The sequence below is a fragment of the Protomyctophum parallelum genome, assembly GCF_964188405.1.
Source record: "Protomyctophum parallelum genome assembly, chromosome: 9".
Classification (NCBI taxonomy): Eukaryota; Metazoa; Chordata; class Actinopteri; order Myctophiformes; family Myctophidae; genus Protomyctophum; species Protomyctophum parallelum.
This window is the reverse complement of record NC_139706.1, coordinates 27,732,126-27,759,085: the sequence shown is the minus strand read 5'-3', so window position 1 is coordinate 27,759,085 and position 26,960 is coordinate 27,732,126. Positions and strand designations below refer to the sequence as shown.

Genomic DNA, 26,960 nt, shown 5'->3' with positions numbered 1-26,960 from the left:
TTCCATAGTGGCTCATACTCTACCTGTAAGGAATTGAACACAGCTGCTACTGTATATTGGATGAGTTGCTCTTAGTCATGTGGAAATTAAACACTAGTTGAGATAACTTATTTCCTTGAATTTGTTTGACTTAAAAGGAAATAGCAACCATTTCTCAAGTCATTTTTAGCCAATTGGATTAAGGTACCACTTTTAAGCCTAATTTATATTCTGTTTCAGGATGCCATAGCTTGTTGAAATAACTGATTTTCAAAAAAGCAATGCGTTGCGTTGTTAGCTTAAAAATTGAAGGTTGAAAATGGAGGCCTCCCAAATCAATGTCCCATGAAGTCCTCTGGAAAAGCCTTTCAGTGAAGCATTTCCCATATGAAATTAAACAGAGAGAACTTTGAAGAGGTCTTATGCAGTCTGCTCACCAGCTCATACCTCTATTTTGAGAGTTTGCTTCTTACTGCGGTGGTTTAAAAACTTCAAATAAACAGACACCAATTTCCAGTCCTAGTTTGGTGTGAGGGGTACTTGTCCAAAAGTCTGTCATGTGCTTGTCTCTTGAAACAGGCAATGTCTTACACAGAGGCATGTGGAATTCAGCCATGCAATCATCAAGTGGCATGACACCAGACCACAACAGACAAGTGCATAAAGCTCACTGAACTAGATATTTAAGCACTTAAACCATATACTCGTTAAACAGTATCCCGCATTGGTCTATAATTTACCCCCTGCTTTGTGCCCTCTAGTCTACACCAAATACAGGTACCTTTGTCAAAAATAGCACATGGCTTTGCGACATGTTGTGAGCTTGTAGATCAGGTATTATCACTGAATGTTCGCCTATTTTCGTAAAATATTCGCCTATTATGACATGCCCAGAATAGGGATGTTAAGGTTGAAGTTGTCAAATGAATGGAAAGAATATGATTTGAAAATCCATGTGTATTTTTTGTACAATAATGTCAACAAGGTTGCCCCTCCCAAGCTTAACTTTGTGTGTTTGTGTGTACGAGCCGTGTTTGTAGCACAGAATGTGATGATTTGATTGGTTGAGCACGGAATATGATGTATGATGATGTATGATGATAAGAGTGGCCCTCACTTACTTGGACTGGGCTAATACTCCTATTACTTCGGCATAGAGATCTGCTACAGTGTGCATGTTGCCAGTGTTAGGACCATGGTACCTGTGAGATACATTGTATAAGTTAAAGAATAAAAACCCAACAGTAAAGCTCCATTCACACCAAATAAGCTAGCTTCTGCTTTAGCTTCGTGGTCCCATGTTATCTCTATGCAGAGCAGCTTTTGCGTTTTGAAGCTTGGAATGAACAGCTTTTTTTTTTTTGCGTTTTTTTTTTCTCCCCAAAACTTAACTTTTAAACAGCTTTTAAAAGCTGAAGCTTTTAAAAGCTGCGTCTAGCCAATCAGAGCACAGCGTGGTTTGAGGAGGCGGGGTTGAGCTCATTTCACAAAACCAAAAGACTCTCCGAGAGCTGTCCGGCCCGATTCTCCGCATTTAAAAAAATACTTTTTAAATATGGGCTGTATATGAAATATGAATGGATATTTGGCAAGACCATAGCATATTTATCGATAGAAATGAAAGTTGTCGAAGCGGTGAAAACAGGTTGTGTTCCGTGTTCCGTCGCGAGCCAGTTCTATCCCAGTGGATTGGCACGGTTTCTGGGGAGAAGTGCTCCTGCATTCACCCCCCCCCGGTTCTCACCGAAGCTATGGACTACTGACCAGTCCAGAACGCTATCCGTTGCTGACGCTGATTGTGGACTAAACAGTGCACACACACACACGGTTGATATATTAGCAGATATAGATAGATAGACAAACAACTAAACAATATAGTTCCAACTGGTTGTTTTTTCATGCCTTTTCCCCCAAACTTTCCCCGAGAAGAGGGGAGGCAGCCCGCTCTGTGGTCGTTGTGTGTGTGTGTGTGTGTGTGTGTGTGTGTGTGTGTGTGTGTGTGTCGGTAGCTGCATTGTATGTTGATTGCTGAAACTTGGGCACCGTGAATCATACCTTTAAAAAATAATTAATAGCCTTTACATCAGTTGTATGTACCCCCTCTATTTATGCAATATGTTGCCCGTGTTTTGTTATTGGTTTGCTGCGTTCTGAATCGATATACAGTATCGCATATCGCATATACAGTAGATAAGATTTATTTGAGGGAATCATTTCAATTGGTTTATTGCGTTCATGTAGGCCTATCGATGAACCTCATAGCAAAAGTTGAAAGACAGTAGATAGCCTATATTTATAGATAGATAGAACACAATCCCCGTGTGTGTGTGTGTGTGTGTGATATTGATTATTTATGGAGTAATAAAAGTATGCCTACTAGGCTACTATAGTTTCACATCATCTGCTAAATAAAAAGCAAACTTGCGCTAATGGGGAGGGAGGGGTGGTGGAGCAGTGAGCACCGTGGAGGAGCATGGGGATCATTAAGAGCCAGTCCTCTCTCAGTGCCCCTGCAGTAATTACTCCCTCCCGGTTAATTCCCACCGACCGGAGAGGTGAACAACTGAACCCGTAGCTGACTCTGACCGTGGACTAAACACACACACAGTTTATAAATTAGCAGATATATACTGTATATAGTCTATAGACAAAGAACTAAAGTCCCGAGTCCCCAGCGCGTCGTGTGCACCGTGTGTGTGTGCGCGAGATAGATCAATAATTAATAGCCTTTATATCAGTTGTATGATATGCATATCCCTGATCCAACCTGATTGTATTTCTACGGTATGCTCTTGCTAAATCAACATTAACATTACATACAGAGCCGCTATTTTTAAAAAAAAGCCCGGAGGGTTTCGCTCGAGAGGGGGAGAGGAGAGCGGAGTGGGGGGGAGATGAGCAGTGAAGACGGGGGAGGATTGAGATCCGGTGCGTTCGGTTATTTACAAACAAGTTTACCAAGATTATATTATTTATTCATCGATAAATAGGTTATGATGTAACTAAATATATAATTATTTCTCCTCTACAGTCGCTATTTTACATTTTAGACTTTCAAATGTGCATCTGCTCAAACTGTCTGTTTTCTTTCTCGTCTCAAAGCCAGTCCAGGCAGCTGGAGTGACAGGTACCTTGTACACGCCCACTTTCTCAAAAAAAAGCTGCGTCGAAATGAGTTTGGTTAGCTTTTTTTTCCAGCTTCTTTAGGTCTGAACGGGGCTTAAGAGCAGAAAACCAAACCTAAAAAAAATGAAATAGTTGTAAAGAAACAAAAAGCTTACCCCTCTTTATATCTAAAGTGCTTGAAGGCTAAGTTAATGACATCATTGACCAAACTGTCGAGGACAGGGTGGAGCGGCATCTGGTTATGGAGAGAGAGAACTGTTATCTATTCCATCTTATGTTCTGTTTATAACCCATTTTGACCTGACATCAGATTCTAAAAATGTCTTCTACATCCTGACACTTTTCTGAAAAAGTGTTTCTATGTCAGTCGTTCTTCGATTTTTCGAAAATAGCAGACCTACAAGCTCGTAGCGCGCCACTCGGTGGCACGCTATGAGCTTGTAGATCTGCTATTTTTCAATCGCTAAAGCATAACATAATGCTAACACCAAAAGGGGTTCCCGCCCAAAATGGGTTTATAATATGTTACATGGTAAACATCCTGCATTTCTACAAGAATGTGTTGTTCACAGCCGCAACTTGCCCTGAATAAATAATGTGTAATATAAATAATGTGTGGGGCATACATGGAGCGAAATCTAGTCACCTGTTTTAAAACTTCTATGAGGACAAGCGAGAAGATAAAGTCAATAGCCAAATCCCTCCTTTCAAGTAGATAATCTCTCTGCTGCTCATCGCTGTTGAGAGTGGAGACAATAGATATATGGGGATTTGAAACATTCATAAATAGCAGTTATAACGATATTTGAAAAAAGTTAAGTCAACAATTAAGTTAAGTGTGCTTTTGGCTTTCACAGTAAATTCCTTTGTTAATTTAATGTGAAAATATACATGTATACACATACAACGTATAGATCATGAGTCATGACACACTATCATACTGTATACTCGTAGTAAATGTAACTCACCTTTTGGATTTGGTATTTGCTCTTGGTCTGTACTCGTGGATCTCTTCCTCTAGTCCGTTCTGTCTCTTGTACCAGTCGAACAGGGTGCGTAGGATGGAGGGGAGGCAGTACTCAGCCAAAGAACTCATGGAGCTTATTAACTGAAGGAACATTAAAGCAAATGTGTTCATGCTTGTCAGCTACTCTACAGTAGCACACCATATCATTCTATTATGGCAGTGGTTGTCAAAGTTGAGTCCAGGGTTGACAGGTATAGGCCTATGTAACAGGTACTGTATGTAAGTCTACAAACGGAACCAAGTTGAACCATTTTGGTTCCATTTGTACACTCACAGAGTTATAGGGGTCATTTAAATGAAACATTTTGAGAGCCACAGGCCTGTGGGGACTGTGCAAAGGGACAAGGTGCCCACGAGGTGGCCTCTCACCCTCGGGGAGGGGAGAGTGAAGGAAGGAAAGGCGGGACAGGTCGGGTCCAACTCCGAGCACACAGGAAGGGAGGAGAGTCTGGTCAGCCCGGGGAACACTGCGCCCTTCATTCAACGCAGAGGGGGAGAAGAATCCTGGCTCTGTGCGACGGCTGAATGGCCCCAAGCAGCAGCACAAACACACCCCTGTGACTGTGAAAGGGCCCTCTCTGCACAGCCACACCGACCTATGGGACACACCTATTGCACAACCAGTGCCAGCACTCTAGGTAAACACTCCCTGCCCTTGACTGGCTCTGAAAGACCTTTTGGGATGTTAGCGGGGCTTTCAGGCATCTACCCTTTTCATGTCAATGTAGATTCGCACTAGAGACGAATGTAACACTGATTTGTTTACTTTTAAACGTATAGGCAATGCACATGTATGCAGAGTTGCAGACTTCATCTGTACTGTAGCTCCATCAAATGCTACCTCATGTATTTACTGCATCTCATGATGAAATAAACAGTGAATGCGGATAATCCAATGTATTAACATTTTTGAAGATTTTTCAATTAAAAGAACAATATTTTAAGCTCACTGTGAGCTTGTACATCGACAATTCTTTAATAGCCAAAGTACAGCATAAAATAGGGTTAAAGCAGTTCAAATGATTGTGATGCTATATTAACACATTGTGCTAAGGAGTCGGGACCCCCTGGAACCCCCTCAATGACCCTTGGGGGTCCCTAGACCCCACTTTGAGAACCACTGTAATAATCAACTCAATATGTCACAATTTGCTCAGAACCTTTATCTATTTCCTCTCACAGTACTCACTTGGTCAAACTGAGAATCTTCCCCCCTCTGAAGAGATTTTGTTAATGGTTTTTCCTGAAAACATAAAAAAAGGTAAATGATTATTGATGTGGTGGTGGTCCTCTAAGTTTAGCTTATAGTTATATATCCATCTGCTATTATAGGGACTGTCTGATGAGGATTTCTGAAAAGTAGGGTATAGTCTCTCTTTAATCAATGTGACTGTCATCCATCTGAATCCAGGCTGGAGCTACTATGTTTATGTCACACATTAGAGATGGAATTTGAGTGATGAGTTCCATTACCGTAGTCTTCACTCATCAGAGATAGTGCCTATATAAAGTAGGGTCTCTGGACTCCCGTCAGTGTGTGTGTTGGATAGTCGGGGTGAGAGAGCACGTGACATCACGTGACATCATCAGGGATGGAGATCAATATTAAAACTCTTCTCCTGCACTAGGGAGTGTCTCCTTGATGTGTTTAGTATTGTATATTGCATCCGATTTCCAAGTACAGTACATGAAAGCTGTTTGTGAAGAGGTCTTGAGATCTGCTAACCTGGACAGCGAGACAGAATTGTATAAAAGCTAGGCTGCGTAAAAGGTAGAGGTATGTTCCAGGTTCGATTCCCGGCTCCTCCTGGCCAAGTGTCGAAGTGTCCCTGAGCAAGACGCTGAACCCCTAACTGCTCCCGATGAGCACTGGTTGGTGCCTTTCATGGTTTCCCCCACCATCGATGGGTGAAAGTGAAGTACATTGTACTGTAAAGCGCTTTGGATAAAAGTGCTATATAAATGCAGTCCATTTACTTTGTGCCTTGTAGGGTATTTAATATGTACCCTGCGAGGCAGAGTACAATACAGCTTTTGTGACACTCATATTAGGAGCGGCTTAAACCACTACAGTACGTACGTAGTTGGCCTCCAAAGCTCTATATACTCTCTGTCAGAGAGTTAAATCAGACCCCTCTGATTTAATTGTTTTGTTCAACATTGGTCTCAAACAAAATGACACCGCCAGTCTTGGATAGCAAAAACAAACATCCAAACCTGTAGAGGGGCATGCTGCAGTGAGGGGACAGACACACTCCCTGTGGTAATTAACACTTCCCTGTGGAACGAGAGCCAGAACTAACAGCTTCCTAACAATCATGCACATTCCCTAGAATTGGACCACGTGGCATTGGCCACAGGATCCAAACTAATGAGAAGTCTGTCATAGCGTGATATCCTCTTATCTTCCTCCTCTTCTTCTCTGACAATGGTGGCTCAGGGGTAGAGTGTGTATGCATGTGTGTGTGAATGGGTGAATGAATTACAAAACCTATGTAAAACGCCTTGGATAAAGGCACTATATAAATGCACCATTGACCATTTCTATATTAAAGTTTGCTTATTGCGACCGAAGGTCGCATTTAACTATGGAATCGTGCATTTCCCGTCAGTGTGTGTGTTGGTTGGTCGGGGTGAGAGAGCACGTGACATCACATGACATCATCAGGGATGGAGCAAGTGACATCACGTGACATCATCAGGGATAGAGATCCCTGATGTAATCAATATTGGCCAGCAACTTTACATCTGACCTCAAACCTTAAAACCTTAGATCTCCATACTGTATATAGGAGCTGACCTGTTCTGACATTCCATAATGTTGATCCTTTCCCATCCATCCTTCCTCTTCGATGTCTCCCTTTTGACTGATACCTGTCCATTTAAACTCTAGACCAAACTCTAGACATTTATGGGTAGATTTTGAAGGTGCGTTTTACCAATGGAAATACATAAATTGGCCTCGCTCTGCGCACATTCGTATTATGAAAGGCATATCGGCCCGTGTTGAACACACTGACCCGTGTTGAACGCACACACATTATGGCTTACCGCGGTCCTGAATATTTTAGCATTGTGGGAGTATCCATATGTTAATTATTTTCGCTTTGCGCAATTTGCTATTAAGCCCCTTGACCTAAAGACACTCAGCGCATAACGATTAGACGTGGGTCTGACCACCTCATAAACGCAAAAAGCACTGTTTGATTTGACACTTGAGCGGCTCTGGGAAGCTGGTAGAGTGTTGCCATGTCTGTTTATTATAAGCGGCTTATTTTTCTGTAAAGTTGCTTTCTGTGTGGTTGTTTTTCTTGTTTCTAAAGTGGTTATTTGGGCTTTTCTCCTAATGTTGTTTAAACCAGTGATCCTCACACAGCACATTCCCATGTCAAGGATCCCCAGATGAATGCATTTGCCCAACTAAGGACAGCTAATCCAAAAATTAAATAAAAAGATTACTTTTGAAAATAGCAGATCTATACCAGCTCACAATGCATCACATTCATTCATTAAAACTATGAACTCTGACTGCAGGGGGATATATAATGATCATTATAACAATGTGCAAGAACATATTTAAAAAGATGGAAGAACTTTATATTTGTGGACAATCAAAATATGTTTTTTTATTTTAATGTGGTGTCATTCAAATTAATCTGGATATGGCAGACTCACTATTTAGAAAATAAAAACATGGCACTTCATTTAAAATAGGTTACAGACCCCTGTTATATGCGCTTATTTTTATAGACCTATTTACTTGTTTCTATGAGACATGGCAGTTTTGCGTCTTTTAAAAAAAAATGTTGAGATTAGAAACGGCCATAATTCTTTCATTTCTCAACCTTAAAAATAAATAAAAACATCTCCATAATCCGTGGGAAATGTGCTTTCATATGCTGTATCACACCCGATTCAAGTCTTCTTCAATAAAATGCTACGAGCGAACTCAGCGAAGACCATACCATCGGGGCCACAGCATTACGCAGCACGCATTCAACTCATTCCTTCGTCGTGACTTGAATGAAATAAAATATAATAAACGTTATTTTACTGGTGTTTTTCAATAGAAACAAATAAAGAGCGTGTGTAGGCTACTGTGTGCAAGTGCAACAGTGCATATACATGCATGCACTATAGGCTATATTTCTTCCGTGTCGGGATGGTGATTGAGCTCTTCAAGTTCACAGCCCGTTTGGTCTTTCATAAAAAAACGTTGATATTAGCCTATAAACACTCATGGTTCTCTCATTTCTCAACCGTTTTATTAAATGTAAAAATCTCCATATTCCTTAGGAATCTTGCTTTCATTCGCTGTATGGTACATGGTTCTATCGTTATCGAATTAATTAATTACGCATGGTTTGCCAATATGCTGCTATATCTACTCGCAATTCCATTCCGATCTGAAAGGTGGGTCTGTTCTTTTGAGGCATAAAGGTGACAGCATGCAGTGCAATAGGAATAATTAACCCAAATGTGACAAAGGCATGCATGTCATATGTCTTCTATGGTGCCAGCCTGAAGAAATGTCATACCACGATCCCCAAAGTGCGCATTCCGTATGTGACATCAGCTGACTGGTAAAGAGAATAGTACGGACATGTTGATTGGGTACGTCTCAAACACGCCTTAAACACACCCATGACTAATTCAAGGCCGTTTTGCGCACTCCGCGGGGTGTCAAAAGCGCTTCTTAACATGCCCAAAATTGCAATATGACATACTACACGCCCCCAGATCATAATACTGTAATTAGATTAGTAAATAGTAATATAGAAGTAAGTAAAATAGAAGTCCTAAATCGACCCCTTAAACTCTAGACCAAAGTTATTAGTGCAGCCGTGCTAGGCAGCCGGGAAAAACTAGAGTTCTTAACAGGCCTGAAAATTAAGATCTTACCCCCATGCCAAAGCGCCAGCGCTCGCTCCGGAAGTCTACAGTCACCCAGGAAGTTATGTTGATCTGACTCCCCATTCCAAAGCGCCAGCGCTCGCCCAGCAGTCTGCTGTCACCCAGGCGGATGCGTGCACGCAACCTCACCCTTTAGGTCGCTTCTCGCCCTCAGGCGTCTTACTGGTATATAGTTTGATTATTTACATTACAACATTTTTTTTTAAATATATATTTTGTATCCCACGATTTTGCAACCCATTTTTTCACCCAGTGTCAATTATCTAATGTAATCCAGGGCGCTACACTTCCTCTGTCAACCTGGGGGGGCAGTGGACTGACCTCATGCTTCCTTCTATGCATGAGGAGTCCAAGCTGCTTCTTTTCACCTGACAGGGGGGAGTTTCCCCGGCCGGAAGTAGTGTGTGGAAGGAACTCGTTATTCCGACCAGTTCCTTTCCCCTCCATCAGGCGCCTCGGCTGGCCAGGGGGAGGTAGTTTTAGAGACCAGGATTACTGCATGTTTTTTGTGAGGGTACCTACCCTAATGTCAGTAAATTTATAAAGAACAGCAATGTTTTCATTGTTTAATCGCAGATTTTAATATGTTTCCCCATTTACGGGATTGTCCCCATATATGGTCACGCGTTGTGATATCACATACCACGTCTCCAAGACACACTATACAGTATGTGGCCATGAACCCTGATTGTGACATCACGTCTAGTCACGTCTCCAAGACACGCTATACAGTATATGACATGAACCCTGGCCATGGCCATGAATCCTTGGTCATACCTGTTTTTCATTGCGCATTTCTTGGTCAAAGTTCATCCCATGCCAAAGCGACTGCACTCGCCCAGCAGTCTGACGTCACCCAGGCGGATGCGTGCACACACTGATACAACCTCCACACTCTCACGGAGGAGACTGCCGACGAGCGGCGCGGTCGTCTGGCCAGGGAACGCCAGTTAAGGCCCGGCCTCTACCTGGGCCCTCATCAAACCCTGTACATTCAATACACTGTCCCCGCTGCCACCCTTAGTTCTCCATATATGGAGCTGACCTGTTCTGACATGCCACATCTTGATTTGACACCCTGTACAATCAAGATATGCTCCATATATGGCCAGTGCACGTTGGTCGCTTCTCTCGCCCTCAGGCTTCTTACTGGTATGACAAACAGTGGTACAATGCAGACAACACAAGACCAGCAGGCAACATAAAGAGCCCATCATCCCGAGACACTGGACTGGAGCCTAATTTCTATTTAGCAGCTCACCAAATTGTCAGTTGAATATCAGTTATTTTCAGCAAGTGACGCGGTCTTACATTATTAACCTTCACACACTCAAATGACTCACCAGTGGCTCGGCCATGATGATGCGGATCTTGCGCTCAGACAGTGTGGTGAAGTTGGCGAACATGCTCTTGAGGACATATTCGCCCGGCTTGCTCTCTGGATCAATGCTTATGGGCATCATGGCTGGGGGACCACTCTCTCCCTGAGGAAAGCAGACTGGAGGGATGGGTGGTTTGCTGTATCCGTTCCCCACAGGCGATGCTGTGGAAACGACAATGGAAAATAGTCAAGGTTTGGAAATCCATTTCATTAAAGTCAACACTTAAGCACAATTCTGGCAAGAGGGACTCAGTCACAGATCGAGGCTTATATCTATGTTTCTACGTTTCCATACATGGACATTATAAACTTCCCAACATGTTGAACATCCCTGAAGGAGATTGTCCAAAGGGCAACAGCTTGCCCCAAGACTGTTCTTTATTTCTAATGCGAGAGCTTGAAACACCATACATAGCTGTGTCTGGCAGCTGCTGTTTTCATTTTGCACTGAAGATGTCATTGCCATCCTTCAGCTACAGTAATTCTCTGATGTGGCTCGTTGTTTAATTACATACAGCTTTAGGCCACAGAGTCCACAAGCTAAGCAACTAGTTACTGTTCAAATGTAACCCAGTGTGGCCTGGGCCGTGGCTCAGCGGTCCAGGCACCTTGGCCGGTAGCCCGGTAGTCCAAGTCTGGGGTTCGATTCCCAATCCTGACGGCCTTTACTGCATGTCACCCCCCCCCCATCTCTCTCCCCATTCCTCTATAAAAAAATATAAAATAAGGCGAAAGCTTTATTTTCGCTTTAACACAGGGTTAAAGCGAAAGCGATAACCCAGTGTTACAGTCCTATGCCTCAAAACTAAAATCACAAAGAAATCTCAGCGAGTAGTGTACAAAACACCTAATTAGATGTTAAAAATGTGCACTTCTAACTCAGTCATGAGCAACAATACAGCAGTAGCATATAGTACTGACAATCATTACCTCAAAATGACAAACTCATTTAATTCAGCTGACAGTACTCACAGTACACTGTATGCTGGGTATGCATATTAGTATGAGACTGAACAGCAAGGTGGTTATCTATATTAACAAGTGAGAACTTGTACCCAGCACATGGCAAGAAACCCAAAGCCACAACAGCTACGTCGCTATTGCAACACCCACAACACCATCTTACACACTACACTCACACACACTCACACGGGCAGTGACGTCACACAGTTACCCTTCGCAGTGTTGCAACGCTATCTCCTCCTATCGCGCCCATCGACCACTCTCAACACCACCCGCCAACAAATGTTCATTGCAGTGCCACCAAAGATGCCTCCCGTCCACACTCACGGTGGCAATGCATTTGTTTACTACAAACATTATCGCCCGAAGCACCCACACCCCCGGAACACTGTTGCCCTTTCACCACGCTAAATTCGCCAGGTCTATGCAAGTGAGCACAAATTACATGTGAGAAAATTCATTCACAAGCCCACAAATGCCATTCAAATGCCATTCAACACACACTACGACTCGCTTACAATTCGCGAACCTGGCAACTACTACTCCGTCTTTTAATTGGCTACTAGCTCTGCCTCTCAGCCTGTGCTGCTCTGATCTCCGAGTCTCCCTGACAGTCCTGTCCACTGTCCGGACTCCGCAGGAGAAAAAAAAGAGGAAGGAGAGGAACTTTCGCCTCACGATTTTGCTTATTCCTTCTAAATCTCTGTAAATAAAATATCGCTCTCTCAGTGAATCTCTTAGTTACATCAACATTGTTCTTTGACACTTTTTGGTTTGTGGCAAACTATTACAATTACACCGTTCCAATTCGCCATTTCGCCTGCCAGCCATACTGCCGAGTACATTTGATTGCGCACACACACACACACACGCACACGCACGCACGCCTGGAAGCCACGATCTCTCTCTCTCTCGCCACGCTACGCACACACACACACACACACACACACACGAATAGCCGTGCAGCCTATACACGGCGGCAGTGAGACAGGACGTTATAATCTTGAGTTTCATTAAATAACTGTCTTTCTCCGCACGCGCACGTGTGCACACAACATTATTCAAGTGAAATGCGTCACGCCAATATTGGGCTAATATACTGTAGGCTACACCTCTGATGGGTGGGGTTTAGTCTTAAGGGGTGTGTTTCTTTCACCCACTGTGTAATACAATAAATGGACGGTAGGTGGCAGTAGTACAGAGGCCAGAGAACTATAACACAAACGCACATGGAATGGGAGAGGGGGGGAAATGGAAATGGTAGGGTTTTTATTTTTGGTATTTCACTTTGCTACTGATGATTGTACGCAACAACAAGTATTGCATTGTGTGTTTGAGCTGACAGGCCCTTTTTGATGTCAATCAATCAAGTCATCTCAGGTCATCTCAAGCGGCAGATGCAAAAGTCGTTTTTTATATTAAAATTATATATATTTTTAGGGCCATGTCATGTGGTCTAACTGCAAAGCCTTTGTGATCTATACTGGTAGATCCTGATCTACCTTTTGGGCACCGCTTAATGTCAGATCAGCGGTTTTGTCGGCCAGCGCCAAAAATGCTCCCCGACAGCATAATCGGAGCAAATACCGGGCAGTGTGTATGAGCCATAACGTGTTGACTACACTACACTACACTAATAAGGACACATAATAACAACTAATAACCCATCCGTTACTAAATGTGGAGTCAACTCCCGCAATTTCCTTCTTCCCATAGTGCGCGGCAATGTAACTCTGGGATGAGCGGCCGCGAAATTCTAGTCAGAGACAAAGCATTAGTACAGTACATTGGATAGATGCATTTACTGTAATAAACATCAAGTCAAATGCAAAACATCAGAGGTGGGCTATTTCCACAAAACTTCACTGTGGACTTAGGGAGAATCCAAACCATAATGTTATACTGAAGACAATGAACTCTATATATACTGCTTAATGATAAGATTATAATAATGCAAAAATATACCATGTCATGTAATGAAACATTTGCATACCTGTCCAGATCAGTACAGTAGAACTGTACTATAGAGAGTTGTCTCTCTCTAATACCTGTTGAATAACTGAAGCAGAGTACCACTAGTCCAAGACAACAATATGTCTGATTCTGAACAGATGCTGTTCCTATATTTGATATAATACAAAACAATGAAACGTTATCACTGACCCTGCCTATGCTGGCTGGCTAGCTTTATCCAAGCTATGACATTCTTCATGCCGTTATATAGTGCTGGTTATTTACTTTGTTACTCATCTTTTAGGGATGTTTTTGCATACAGAAACAAGTATATTATAGTTATATTTAATGAATAAGGCCTCTAGTGATAAATATGTATGCAGTGTATCTGAAAGTATCAGAATTAAAGTTGTAATGTCTATTTCTTGATGTAGGGGATAATCAGCTGTCATACACTGCAGTAATCAGGAAGTGCAGATATAAGTCTCAAGCGGTGCTGTCACAGTACAACAACAAATTGAACTATGTATTGAACAGAATAATTAGGAGTGCTATTTCAATTTAATGACCAATAGCAGCTAAATCAATTGCCCTCAGGTCAAAGAAACATAAAACTATTACATTAGTGAATTGCTTAAGCAGCTCTATTCTCCGGCTGTTTACTTTTAACTGTTGAAGGCTTTCCATGAAAATGCAAGCAGCCCAATAACAGTACAAATACAATCCAGCTGTAGATATACAGCAGTACAGGTCACTACAGGCCTAACTAAGCTATGATCAGATTAAGAATTATAAAAACAAACAAATATATAAATGAATAAAGGTCATGATATTTAGTGAACAAAGGCCTCAAAGTATTACGCAGTCCTCTCTAAGTTGCAGCGGGGTGAGGGGGGCACTGGCATGGGTAGAGAGTTCTTTGGCAGTCCTCGTGGAGCATTTTGATATGTCCTGTGACGTGATGAATGCCCAGCATGTATGTGTGTCTGGCATGGCTTCCAGCTGGGCTCAGCACCTACCCAGACCCTTGATGAAGTTGATGACGCTGGCTTTACACCAGCATACAGCCGTCCCGTCCATAGTTGCGTAAGGAAGATATAGTATCCAAGTGTTGTTGCCGAGGCAAGGCAAATGCACCCTAGTGTACTCCAGCAAAGCCCATGTCTTGCGTGTCCGATGGCTCTGTTCCCCTGCTGGGCATAGCTTCCATGTTGAACATGGGTTAGGTTTGATTTAAAAAGTGATAGTATGGGTTTCTACTTTAGACAACACGATTTCTCAATCTCTCTCTCTCTCTATGCTGCCTTCTGCTATGGCTCACTCTCGCCTTGTGACCAAGCAGTGTCTTCCAAGAGTGAAGGTCAGGCAGGAATTTTTAGCTGAGGCACAGCACAGTGATGAGGTCTAACATGCTATGGTGGCATAGTTGTGTGACTATATTTATCCTGGGGTACACACTATACTGACAGATCAGCCCGCCCGCCCTCCCTATTCCCCCACCATGCAACACATGCTGCACAGACCACCAGCGTAAACACCACTCTCTGTAACACTGTAGTAGGGGGTCGATTTAGGACTTCTATGTTACTTACTTCTATATTACTAATCTAATTACAGTATTATGATCTGGGGGCGTGTAGTATGTCATATTGCAATTTTGGGCATGTTAAGAAGCGCTTTTGACACCCCGCGGAGTGCGCAAAACGGCCTTGAATTAGTCATGGGTGTGTTTAAGGCGTGTTTGAGACGTACCCAATCAACATGTCCGTACTATTCTCTTTACCAGTCAGCTGATGTCACATACGGAATGCGCACTTTGGGGGTCGTGGTATGACATTTCTTCAGGCTGGCACCATAGAAGACATGACATGCCTTTGTCACATTTGGGTTAATTATTCCTATTGCACTGCATGCTGTCACCTTTATGCCTCAAAAGAACAGACCCACCTTTCAGATCGGAATGGAATTGCGAGTAGATAGCAGCATATTGGCAAATTGCCAATCCATGCGTAATTAATTAATTCGATAACGATAGAACCATGTACCATACAGCGAATGAAAGCAAGATTCATAAGGAATATGGAGATTTTTACATTTAATAAAACGGTTGAGAAATGAGAGAACCATGAGTGTTTATAGGCTAATATCAACGTTTTTTTATGAAAGACCAAACGGGCTGTGAACTTGAAGAGCTCAATCACCATCCCGACACGGAAGAAATATAGCCTAGTGCATGCATGTATATGTACTGTTGCACTTGCACACAGTAGCCTACACACGCTCTTTATTTGTTTCTATTGAAAAACACCAGTAAAATAACGTTTATTATATTTTATTTCATTCAAGTCACGACGAAGGAATGAGTTGAATGCGTGCTGCGTAATGCTGTGGCCCCGATGGTATGGTCTTCGCTGAGTTCGCTCGTAGCATTTTATTGAAGAAGACTTGAATCGGGTGTGATACAGCATATGAAAGCACATTTCCCACGGATTATGGAGATGTTTTTATTTATTTTTAAGGTTGAGAAATGAAAGAATTATGGCCGTTTCTAATCTCAATTTTTTTTTTTAAAGACGCAAAACTGCCATGTCTCATAGAAACAAGTAAATAGGTCTATAAAAATAAGCGCATATAACAGGGGTCTGTAACCTATTTTAAATGAAGTGCCATGTTTTTATTTTCTAAATAGTGAGTCTGCCATATCCAGATTAATTTGAATGACACCACATTAAAATAAAAAAACATATTTTGATTGTCCACAAATATAAAGTTCTTCCTTCTTTTTAAATATGTTCTTGCACATTGTTATAATGATCATTATATATCCCCCTGCAGTCAGAGTTCATAGTTTTAATGAATGAATGTGATGCATTGTGAGCTGGTATAGATCTGCTATTTTCAAAAGTAATCTTTTTATTTAATTTTTGGATTAGCTGTCCTTAGTTGGGCAAATGCATTCATCTGGGGATCCTTGACATGGGAATGTGCTGTGTGACGATCACTGGTTTAAACAACATTAGGAGAAAAGCCCAAATAACCACTTTAGAAACAAGAAAAGCAACCACTCAAAGCAACTTTACAGAAAAATAAGCCGCTTATAATAAACAGACATGGCAACACTCTACCAGCCTTCCAGAGCCGCTCAAGTGTCAAATCAAACAGTGCTTTTTGCGTTTATGAGGTGGTCAGACCCACGTCTAATCGTTATGCGCTGAGTGTCTTTAGGTCAAGGGGCTTAATAGCAAATTGCGCAAAGCGAGAATAATTAACATATGGACACTCCCACAATGCTAAAATATTCAGGGACGCGGTATGCCAAATGTGTGTGCGTTCAACACGGGCCGAGTGCGTTCAACACGGGCCGATATGCCTTTCATAATACGAATGTGCGCAGAGCGAGGCCAATTTATGTATCACGACCTGGTAAACTGCACCTTCAAAATCGACCTGGTCTCTTACAGTGAAGTGAGGCAGAATAAGTACTTTAAAAAAGGAGAAACTGAATAATAATAAAAAATGATAATATAGACAATATAATCTGAATCAGAAGATTTTTGTTGGCAGGAATCTTTGCACATACAGCAAAAGGAATTAACAGTATTAAGGGAAATTTCTTAACAACAACAACAACAACAACATAACATAATATTACAGTAAGTTAACTGCCCTGCAACCCGATACTCATTATCAATAGTGCTCAGAGTCGAACGGAGCCCTATTTTAAAACACGAAATAAATCACATTAACTGGAACATAAGGAAGTTGACATTGTCTTCACATTTATCTCATTTGAATGAAGCAGTCTCATGTTGCATGACTTCAGTTGGAGACGGGAGGTAAAGAAAGCAACCAGTGTGGCACCAGTCTGGGAATAGGGAGCTGTATTAAGCCTGCAACACTACATGTGACTCGGCAAACAAGGAGCTTGGGCAGTGGCTATTACATCATCGCCATGCTGAAAACTCCCTGAGCATGGTGGTGCTCCCTAGAGGACAATACAAACATACAAAACCTCTCTTTTTTACCATGCGTGTGTGTGTGTGTGTGTGTGTGTGTGTGTGTGTGTGTGTGTGTGTGTGTGTGTGTGTGTGTGTGTGTGCGTGCGTGCGTTCGCGCGCACTTGTGTGTCTGGAGCTAATTTCACCAATCAGTGGCAAACTTTGTATGCACTAGCAGTAGGCCACAGAAGTACCTCACTATTATTGCCTCTGCCAGGATGAAGGCATGGCCAAGACTATGTTTTCAACCCTGTCCGTCCATGTCCATCTATGAGCAGCTTATCTCCGGCACCGTTGGCCCAATCACACTGAAACTGTGCACACTCCATGCATGCCAGAGCATGCCCCAAATCGTTCACAGTTATAGGCCTAGTTATATTCTTTTACTTTATTACTCCTACAGATTTTGTCCAAACATCACACGAATCGGTACAGATTATCATCGTTAAACCAAACAGGTCTTTCAGATTTTTCATATTCCATACTGATTGGCTAAGATTGGCTGCCAAAGTTTGCAGGAGTTTTCCGTTTGGAACAAAATGCCTCAAATCATGAACACAGTGTGCAATGAAACTTTGCACGCACATTTAGGCCAAGGATGAAATGACACCCTACATTCAATACGGCCATGGAGCCATGCTGTTCCCCTGTGGAATCCTAGGTCCATGTTTAAAAATTTCCATTAAACATAACTATTCTAATTAACTTGCTGACCAACCAACCTAAAAAAGAAGAACTAACTCTAACCTTAATCCCTCACCCTAACCCATAAACGCTTCTTCCTAACCCAGTGTTTCCCCTTTGCATTATTGTGTGGCGGGCTACTACACAATCATGACCAGCCACCAGTATAAACACCCACACACATACAGTAGTCACTTAAGGAAGTGGTTACACCACTTAAAAATACCATTCCCTCAAGGGACTAGAAAAAATGTCCCCATAAGGTCCATTTTGACTAGTATTACTATGCCTGTGCAAATATATACTCATATGGAGAGGCTCCATATCCCATTGAGATCAATTTAGAAGTATTTTGTGAACAGAGTGGGTGTACAGTATATGTAAATGCCATTGTTGACCTCCTAGCTGGACCCAACGTTCCAGTATCAACAGAGACTTTTGAGAGCACTTTAGCCAGCTGCTGTTAGAACCCATTCCTATGAATGGGTAGAGGGCATAGGAATAATATTAACACTTAATTATTGTGTTAACCTTCCTCTTGAGCTGGGAATAAAAGTATATTGCGTAATGATTGTATTAATCTTCCTCTTGAGCTGGGAATAAAAGGATATTATCCATCTACGTATAAAAGGTATCTACTCTATCTACTGTATCTATATTGTGCTTTGGTTCTGAATTATTGGCTCTTTATAAAATAGTTTTGTGTGATTTTATCAGGTCGAGATGAACAGAAAATTAGATTAGTAGAATAATAATAATCCATCCTTGGATTGGCTACGATTGGCATGTCAAGTTAGCAGGAGTTATGTTGAACAAAATGCCTCAAATGATAAACAGAGCGTCCGATTGCCGTGACACTGATTGCACGCACATTCACGCTAGGCAGAGGAAGACTTGCGCATTTGTCCTGTTATAGCGCCAACACAAGGTCGATTTTTGCTGAATAAATGTTTTAATAATACTAATACAAATCGGTACACATTATCTCTATATGTGATCAAGACGGATCTGTCCGATTTCATGTCATGAGGGCATAGGAATAACATTAACATTTAATTAACCTTCCTCTTGAGCTGGGAATAAAATTATATTGTGCTTAGGTTCTGTATTGATGGCAGTTAAGAGTTTATAAAAAAAGGTTTGTGATTTTATCAGGGGGAGATTAACAGAAAATTTGATTAGTAGAATTGTACTCCAACTTCAGTACTGCACAGCAAAATACTCACAAATATATTTACTCAAAATGAGTAATCATTTCAGCAAGGAGAAATGTTTAGTTACAATTCACTTAATGTGGTCTACGACACAATTACCTTGCTGACATGTCAGTGGAGGAAGCAAATATTTGGAGCCAATGAACAAATACATTCTCCTGTTCAGAGGCGTACAAAACGTTTAGACAAAAACGGTAACTACAACTACTGACCATCGGCCATGTTTTAGCAAGCTGACATCATGCTGGAAACTACCGCATGTTGTGAGGGTGCATTTGAGGCCATTTATGTTATATAAGAACCTGCTGAAATGCAAGTGTGTCTCTCACAGTGGATGGAAGATGAACATTATTCATCTCTACCTTCCACAATGCAAGGCAGTGTAGAAATTAAATCCTAAGGACATCGTCTGCACAACACAATGAAACCATGATTGTTTCAGCTCGTCTCCTCACATAGACGCTTTGTTTAGTCAATCATCAGAGATCACCACGACTGTGCCTTTTTCATCGCACCTCCCCTCCTGCTCTGATTGGCTGACAATGGACCATGCTTAGAGAGCAAGAGTTGTGGAGAGAGGCGTTAGAGGAGGAGAGAACAAAACAAAAACAAAAAAATCTAAACAAGACCTGATGCATCTGCCATACAATGCTAGCTCTGTGCTTGTCTTGCCTAAGGACTGGTACACTGGCAAAAAGGAAATTACCCCTTAAGGTTACTATTTACTTATTCTTACTTTGCTCACGTTAAAACAAAAACAACAATTGAAAAATAACAGATACAAGTGCTACTTAATATTCCATACACCTGTCCATGCACAATCCATCAATGGCATCCTTGCCACCATGAACGAGACACTGTGCTACCCTTGACAACTAATTCAGCAACTTCAGTAGGCATTCTGCCAATCCACAGAAAAGAGCACTGGAAGCAGAGCCTTGGTAAAAAAAAAAAAGAAATGTCTTCATTAGCACCTTGTGATTCAGTGCATAATGGCCAGTGTTTATTGGATGTTTTGCAGAGAGAGAGATTGAGAGATAACATAATTAATGATAACGTTAAAAGCACAGAAGCAGACCTCTGGGGTGATAGTGGTACAACGTCTGACTACGTATTTATCAGCAAAATGACCTACTCTGAGGATTATGCAACATCATCAGGAGATGGCACAACATTTCTCAGTGTAGAGTGGGACGGTATGTCCTTTAGTATCCATTCAGATTCATTCAATAGATAATATGCAGGTGGTGCAGGTCCGGATGCTTCTATCTTTTAAGCAACATTACCATTCGGTCTGAGTGCCAGGTGGCATTTTGCAGTTTGTTGACAGTGGAGACACCCACATGTGTAAACTTACCACAGTGATAACCGAGCAAACACACTAAATAAAGTGTACATTTGCAGCCAATGTGTGTCTCAATTTGTAACCTCTTTTATTCTGGTGTCCCAATATTGTGGGCATGTCATTAAAGGTGAAAATGTAATATCTACAAGCTCACAACGGATTACGATGATATGCATTGTGAGCTTGTATATCGTATATTTTAGACTATTTTGGACTCTCTAAAATTAGGATCAACATGGGACACAAAAATCTGGCATCTAATCATAATGATTCCCATCTTACATGTGGTCATGGACCACAGTGGAGTTGTGAGCTCCGTTCAGGACATGCGACCAAGCTGAACCTCCACTAATCCTATTAGAGTGGCCCAGTACATAATAGGAGCTATTTAGACACTGTAGAAGACCCATCTAAGGGAAAGGAAAGCTGGAGGCTGAGACAAGGCAACAGAAGTGAGATATGGAACCACCACCATCAGTAGTAATTTGGCAATGCACAGGAAACTGATACTCCTCCTGATCCTATGTTTGTTTATTTTATAGCTAGCAGCAGAACACAATTTGGTGGTAAAACCTTAGTTATGGGCCCTCTGCCATTAGTGACTAGGCTACTTTTGGTGGTCTTAGCTGGAAGTGTAACCTTTCTAACTTTCGGAACTTCATGCACTGAGCAATAAAAACACACTGAGCATCTCAGCATCTTCCCTCTACCGACTGATCACAAGCGAAACGTACGGTTCTACAGACAGCAGAAAAGCAACCTTATTTAACCCCCACGAGACAATAACAGATAACCACAACGTGGCAGCAATTATTATTGCTGCCACGTCTGCCCCGAAAGACAACAACAAAAACATCAACAAAGTAGACTACTACTCACTGCCACTCCAGGACTTCAGCAGAGATTTGATGCTGATCTCAAAGAAGCCAGAGTCCTGTTGGCTGGCCATGGCCGCAGCTCAGAGTGAGCACTTCCCCTCTGTTTGTGTGTGTGTGTGTGTGTGTGTGTGTGTGTGTGTGTGTGCTTTCCCAGGAGCAGCAACAGCAGTCAGACGGGGAAGCAGCAGGTACAGCCTGCTGTCACCTCTCTATGATGCACACAGAGCTGTGGCTCTGACAAGAGTGAGAGGGAGCATGCTACCACTGCTCTACCCCTCCTCCTTGTGTGTCCTTGGCTGTCACTATCTCTTCGTCTCTCTCTACCCCAACCACTCTCTCTCTCTCTCTCTCTCTCTCTCTCCCTCCCTCTCTCTGTATCTCTCTCTGTATCTATCTCACACTGTGTCTCTCTAATTCTCTGGCAGGCAGTGGGCGGTAGTGCAAGCTCCCTTTAAATAACTGCATGGAGGCTGGGAGCGCAGGAAGCAATCCTCTTAGCAAAGCGCAGTTAATAATAACTACTGTTTGTCTTGTGCGCAGGGCTGACAGTAATGATAATAAGTGCAGAGGCTCGTGCATCTTTCAGCATGACTGGAAGCATCTGAGCGGTGGCCGTCACTGAGATTGGAGAGGGAAGACACAGGAAGCTGTCCGGACCGTACATGACACAGGCACAGCTGGGAGACCAAAGGATAGACAAGGAAACTGGAAGGATGAGCACGCCACCAGGATTAAAGAGCTTTCCATGACACAGACACGAGGGATCTGGGAGGCATGACTGACTGAATGTTTAACCCCTTTCCTTCTTTGCACACTTGTAAATAGACACAGATGCATGGCAATTCCGTATGTTATTCAAAGTGCAATCCCTGCTGTGGTATTACACGATGTAGCCAAATGTGTCTCTAGCACCCGCTGTTCACTTAAGAGAACGCAATAAATCAATTAAGAAGTGGGTCACAAGAGGCAGAGAGAAGGAGAGTGTTGCTAATCTGATGTCATAACGTTCCAATGAACATATTTGGTCTATAAGTATGCAACTATAGCATTAAAGATTATGTTCCCATATTGAATAATGTTTGCTGTAATATTGGCTAAGCAACTACAAAGGCCCCTAGCAGCCTTCATGGCATAATATTATTACTATATTCCATTTCCAAATAGGATCAAACTTTTCTACAATGTTGCATGCCTACAAACTGTTTAATATTTATGCTGATTAAATGGTGGCAGATGAACATCAACCATGTGGAATATGAAATACATCTTCCACAGCCTTTTTGCAACCTGTCCTCACTGCTGCTATCACCCTAATCCCATAAGAACTCTGTCTGTCCATCAACGGACTTGACCTTCATTGCATAATGCACTCACACATTTATCAGGCCATAACAGATTTGTACACAGGAGAAATATAGCAGCTTTTATATTTAAGTGCATGCTAAACAGGGTGACTGCTTGTAGTCTCCAAGTTATGCTGCTGTGTATAAATGTCAAAATAATGGCAATACCATGCAAGAAATAGTTTTGTGAATTCAACTTTCAAAATTACTCCCAAAGCCAACGAGACAGCTTAGATAGATTCAAACATGTCAATGTCTAGAAAAAAGAAGAAAAAAAGAAAGATGGAAAATTGACTGGTATCGATAAACAATGAATTGATATTCAGTATACTAACTAATCCAATCACCACCATGGAGGTTGTGGGTTCAAATTCACCGTGGTGCATCCGAAAAATATCTTAGTTTTTTTCTTTCACTTTGAATGATATTGAGGAGATGTCTATTGTTTATTTGTTCATTAAAAAGGATCCCCATTAACTGACATCTAAACGACCGCTAGTCTTCCAAGACAATAATACATATTATTAACAACCATTACATGTATTTTATATAATACTGTATCCTAGGCTATATTAAAATTGCCCAATGGGTGGTGCTGTTGGTGAGTCGGTGGATCAACGCAAACCCTGTCAAATGCTATATGGAATCAAATGCACATATACGGAGATCAATATGCACGAAGGTCAGACACAACATCTAATAACTACGTTTGTACGTCTGTAATCCACGTAACTCGAGAACCGTTCACCTCACCGACTTCAAAATCAACACACGCGTTCCACCCCACCACAGGGGGGGGTACAGTTCCCGGTGTCCAGTCGGTCAGACCCACTGTTGTCCAGAACCGCCCCAAAAAGGCCTCTGCCTGGGCCATACTGTATATGGGCAAAAAAGGGACACAGACATAATATCTGGATGAGGCATGCATTTCCAACTTGCATCGTTCCAAGTAGGCCATAAATCTGCTTTATTCCAGTCTATAACTGCTCAAAAGAATTAAGGGCAGACGGTATTCCATTAATTCTTTGACTCATTTCAAGCAAACTCCCTTAAATTCCTGCAGAGCTGTGTGAATGTATCTACCGGTATTTGAGCTATAGAAAAAAAAAACTAAAAGCAATATTGTCCCTAAACAAAACATTTAACATCATTAGGAGGGAAACAGTTAATTTCTCTCCATGTTCTAATATGGTTGGTTTGAAATGGGGTAAAACTGTTATGTAATTCCCTTGCTGAATAATTTTTTCACCAAGGCCTGAAAACGTTTAAACAGGAAAACGTTTAAGTGGGGAGGAGGGCGGAAGGAGACACTAATACTTGTATAGCTCTGCAATTATGTGATATGAGATAAACCATGATACTATACTAACCAATACACGAATGAGTCTAAAATCCCATAGTTCATTGCCCATAGTCCATGCTGCTCATACAAACAGAAATTGCCTGATGGGTAGCACTACAGGAAAATCCATTGAGACACGAAAATCAGTAGGGTTCATCTGGAATCTGTCCCTTAGATTAAGAGATATCTTTAGTGAATAGTTTACAATTTAGCCTGAATGTTGCACTAAAATCTAGAATAAATATTATCCAGTGACTAGATGGTCATAGGTTCATTCAATTTAGTTAGTGTTCATCTTCCAGGGAGCATGAATGTACTCAGCAAGTTTCATAGAAATTTGGATCTGAGTTTATTGGGAATCGGATCATGAATGTGCACAAAAGTCCATTATGGTAATACTGCATGTTCATGTTTGGACCAAAGTGGCCCGACGGACAGCCGGATATAGCCATGCTTAGAGCCCCATCACTAGCAGGGCTAAAATAATTCCAGAGATAAATTCACAAGCACATGCTTATGCTATTCATAAATACCATAAATATCCAAGCATCCTTGTAGCATCCATTTAGCACTCACATTAGGGAGGTTAAAAGTAGGGAGGATAAAAGTAGCCATGCATGCCGCCCTAAACTACATTTCATTACATTGAAACCACTGATATCATCATACAGTAGCTCGCTGTTTCAGATGTGCAAAAACAGTTGCAAAAATGCTCTCATCAGCAAACATAAGTTTACAAGAATGCATCTCCTGTTCTGAGAGGCTGTGCTGCATATGCTGCAAAAGTGTAACACCAGCTCCACTGTCACCCTAGGGCTAGGCAAACTCTGATGACATATTGTCAACACATGATATCACTGAATGTTTTACTGTAGCACGTGCTGTTTACATTTCCGACTAATACACAGTATTTAATCAATAAATCAATCAAAGATATGCCGTAGGAAATGGGAACATTTACTGAAAATGAAATAGTCATGCTACAACGTTATCAGGCATTCATTGCCAACTACAAGAATGAGGTAAACTTTACCTCTGATCAGGCTTTAGGTGGGTGCGGGACCGTTCACATTAAGCACTTATTAAAAGCATTTTCAAGCTCAAATGAAGGTGAGGAATGCGAGGCATGTCTGGTCAGTTCAGCCATCCTCATGGTATCAGCTTCAATCCTTAACTCCCCCTCTTAGTCTCCCTGCTCCTGGCGCCTCTCAATTCTGGCACACACATTCTGTGCTTAATCATAACAAATCACTTGTTTATGCTTATTATACAGTTCCTGCTTATCTCACAGTATAAAACACCCCCCCCCCCCCCCCCCCCTCGCTCACAATGATTTAAGTGTGAAATCAACAACTGAAGCCAATGACTCAGACCAACATGCCAATGAAATTACATAAAGCCTCTTACTGCCTCATCAAAGATGGTATTGTGACTTTATATATTGTCGGGGGAGAGGTGGTTGAGTTAGCCACTTTAGCAGACAGTTTGAGGGTCCAATGGAGTTTTTGGAGAGGTTTTGTCCAAAGTGCTTTTAAATACTTTTCATTGGTTCAATATTTTTAAACCAACACACAGTGTTCAATAGCATTGATTTATGAAAATAAAAGTTAGTTGGTTTCTTCCTGACAGCGACTATTATTATTTGATGTATTTCAGATGTTTGCTCTCCCACGCGGGAGACCAAGGTTTGAATCTCAGGTAGGACATAAAATGTACCCTACAAATTGCAGCTTAACATGATCTTTCACAAACGTATTGAGAGTACATTATCGACCAGCTAAAGGATTCCTGGGTAACTAACAATGTCAAATACAACCAGGAGGTGAAGTATTTCACAAAGGGATGTCAGTAGTAGTATGTGTCCAATAATAAACCGCTAGTAATAGCTCTACACAGGTTCAAGAATAAACATCTTACCATGACGCATTTCTCGCAAAAGAAATAAACAAACAATCTTTGAAGTGACCACTGCAGTTCTACAAAGTTGCCAGTTGCTATTACCTACTTTCAAGAATGGTTGGCCTCTTCTTAGCACGCATCATTTTAAACTTCCCTCTGAAATCCCGGGGTGGGAACACATCCAGAGGTAAGCTGGCAATGTGCCCCAGGACAACCTCATCAAGTCCCTCAGAGCAATCCGTCTCACTGTCCACTGCGTCTCTCACTGTACTCTCTTCCAAAGACATGTCGGATGGCAGGGTGCCCACGGCAAGTTCAACCATTCGTTCCAATGGGGACACATTTAAAGTGGTGTCGAGTGTTTCAGCCCGTCATCTAATTTCTCTCTTCTTTTTCCTTCTCCCAAAACCCAAGTCTTTATCTCCGTCAGGGTGTGTGTGTGTGTGTGTGTGTGTGTGTGTGTGTGTGTGTGTGTGTGTGTGTGTGTGTGTGTGCGCGCGTGTGCGTGCGTGTGTGCGTGTGTGTGTGTGTGTACGTGTGTGATGCATGCAGGACTGCCAGCTTCAGTCTGTCTCCAGTGTGCTTTAACACCCTGCACTTGTCAGGGCAGTTTAGCGAGTTACAGTAACATTGGTGAATTGGGCAGGTGTAGGATTACTAAGGCAGCCCCTCCTCATTTCTGCAAAAAAGAGGAGAGGGGCAAAGCACGAGAGAGAGAGAGAGAGAGAGAGAGAGAGGGCAGAGGCCGCAGGGTCGACTGGAGCTGTGCTTCTGTTTCCTATAACATAACTTGCTTGCTGTATGTCCACAAGGACATTCCTAAAAGACATATCCTCTGTTTAAAACTAATGTCTAAAACTAATAGACATCCTGAGAGGCAGCTCTTATTTCCTGATAAGATCCATTAATGATAA

The 26,960-nt window shown here is 42.0% G+C and overlaps 1 protein-coding gene across 7 annotated transcripts in view; it reads right to left on the bottom strand.

Annotated features, from left to right (window-relative positions):
- Window positions 1-26,471, bottom strand: part of LOC310864716 (protein furry homolog) — a 67,944-nt gene extending 41,473 nt beyond the window's left edge. For 3 of the 7 annotated variants that reach the window (XM_083773424.1, XM_083773426.1, XM_083773425.1), the window contains exons 1-7: window positions 26,153-26,471; window positions 10,390-10,589; window positions 5,322-5,375; window positions 4,074-4,213; window positions 3,752-3,842; window positions 3,261-3,340; window positions 1,101-1,181 (exon numbers count right to left, since the gene is read on the bottom strand). In XM_083773424.1, the coding sequence (XP_083629550.1) occupies window positions 1,101-1,181; window positions 3,261-3,340; window positions 3,752-3,842; window positions 4,074-4,213; window positions 5,322-5,375; window positions 10,390-10,589; window positions 26,153-26,369 (863 nt within the window). In that variant the 5' untranslated portion in view covers window positions 26,370-26,471. Of the gene's footprint in view, window positions 1-1,100; window positions 1,182-3,260; window positions 3,341-3,751; window positions 3,843-4,073; window positions 4,214-5,321; window positions 5,376-10,389; window positions 10,590-14,362; window positions 14,661-21,463; window positions 21,658-26,152 lie in introns of those variants that run through there. The other 4 variants (XM_083773427.1, XM_083773428.1, XM_083773429.1 and 1 more) reach the window with 2 other exon arrangements.
- Window positions 26,472-26,960: the final 489 nt, after the last annotated feature.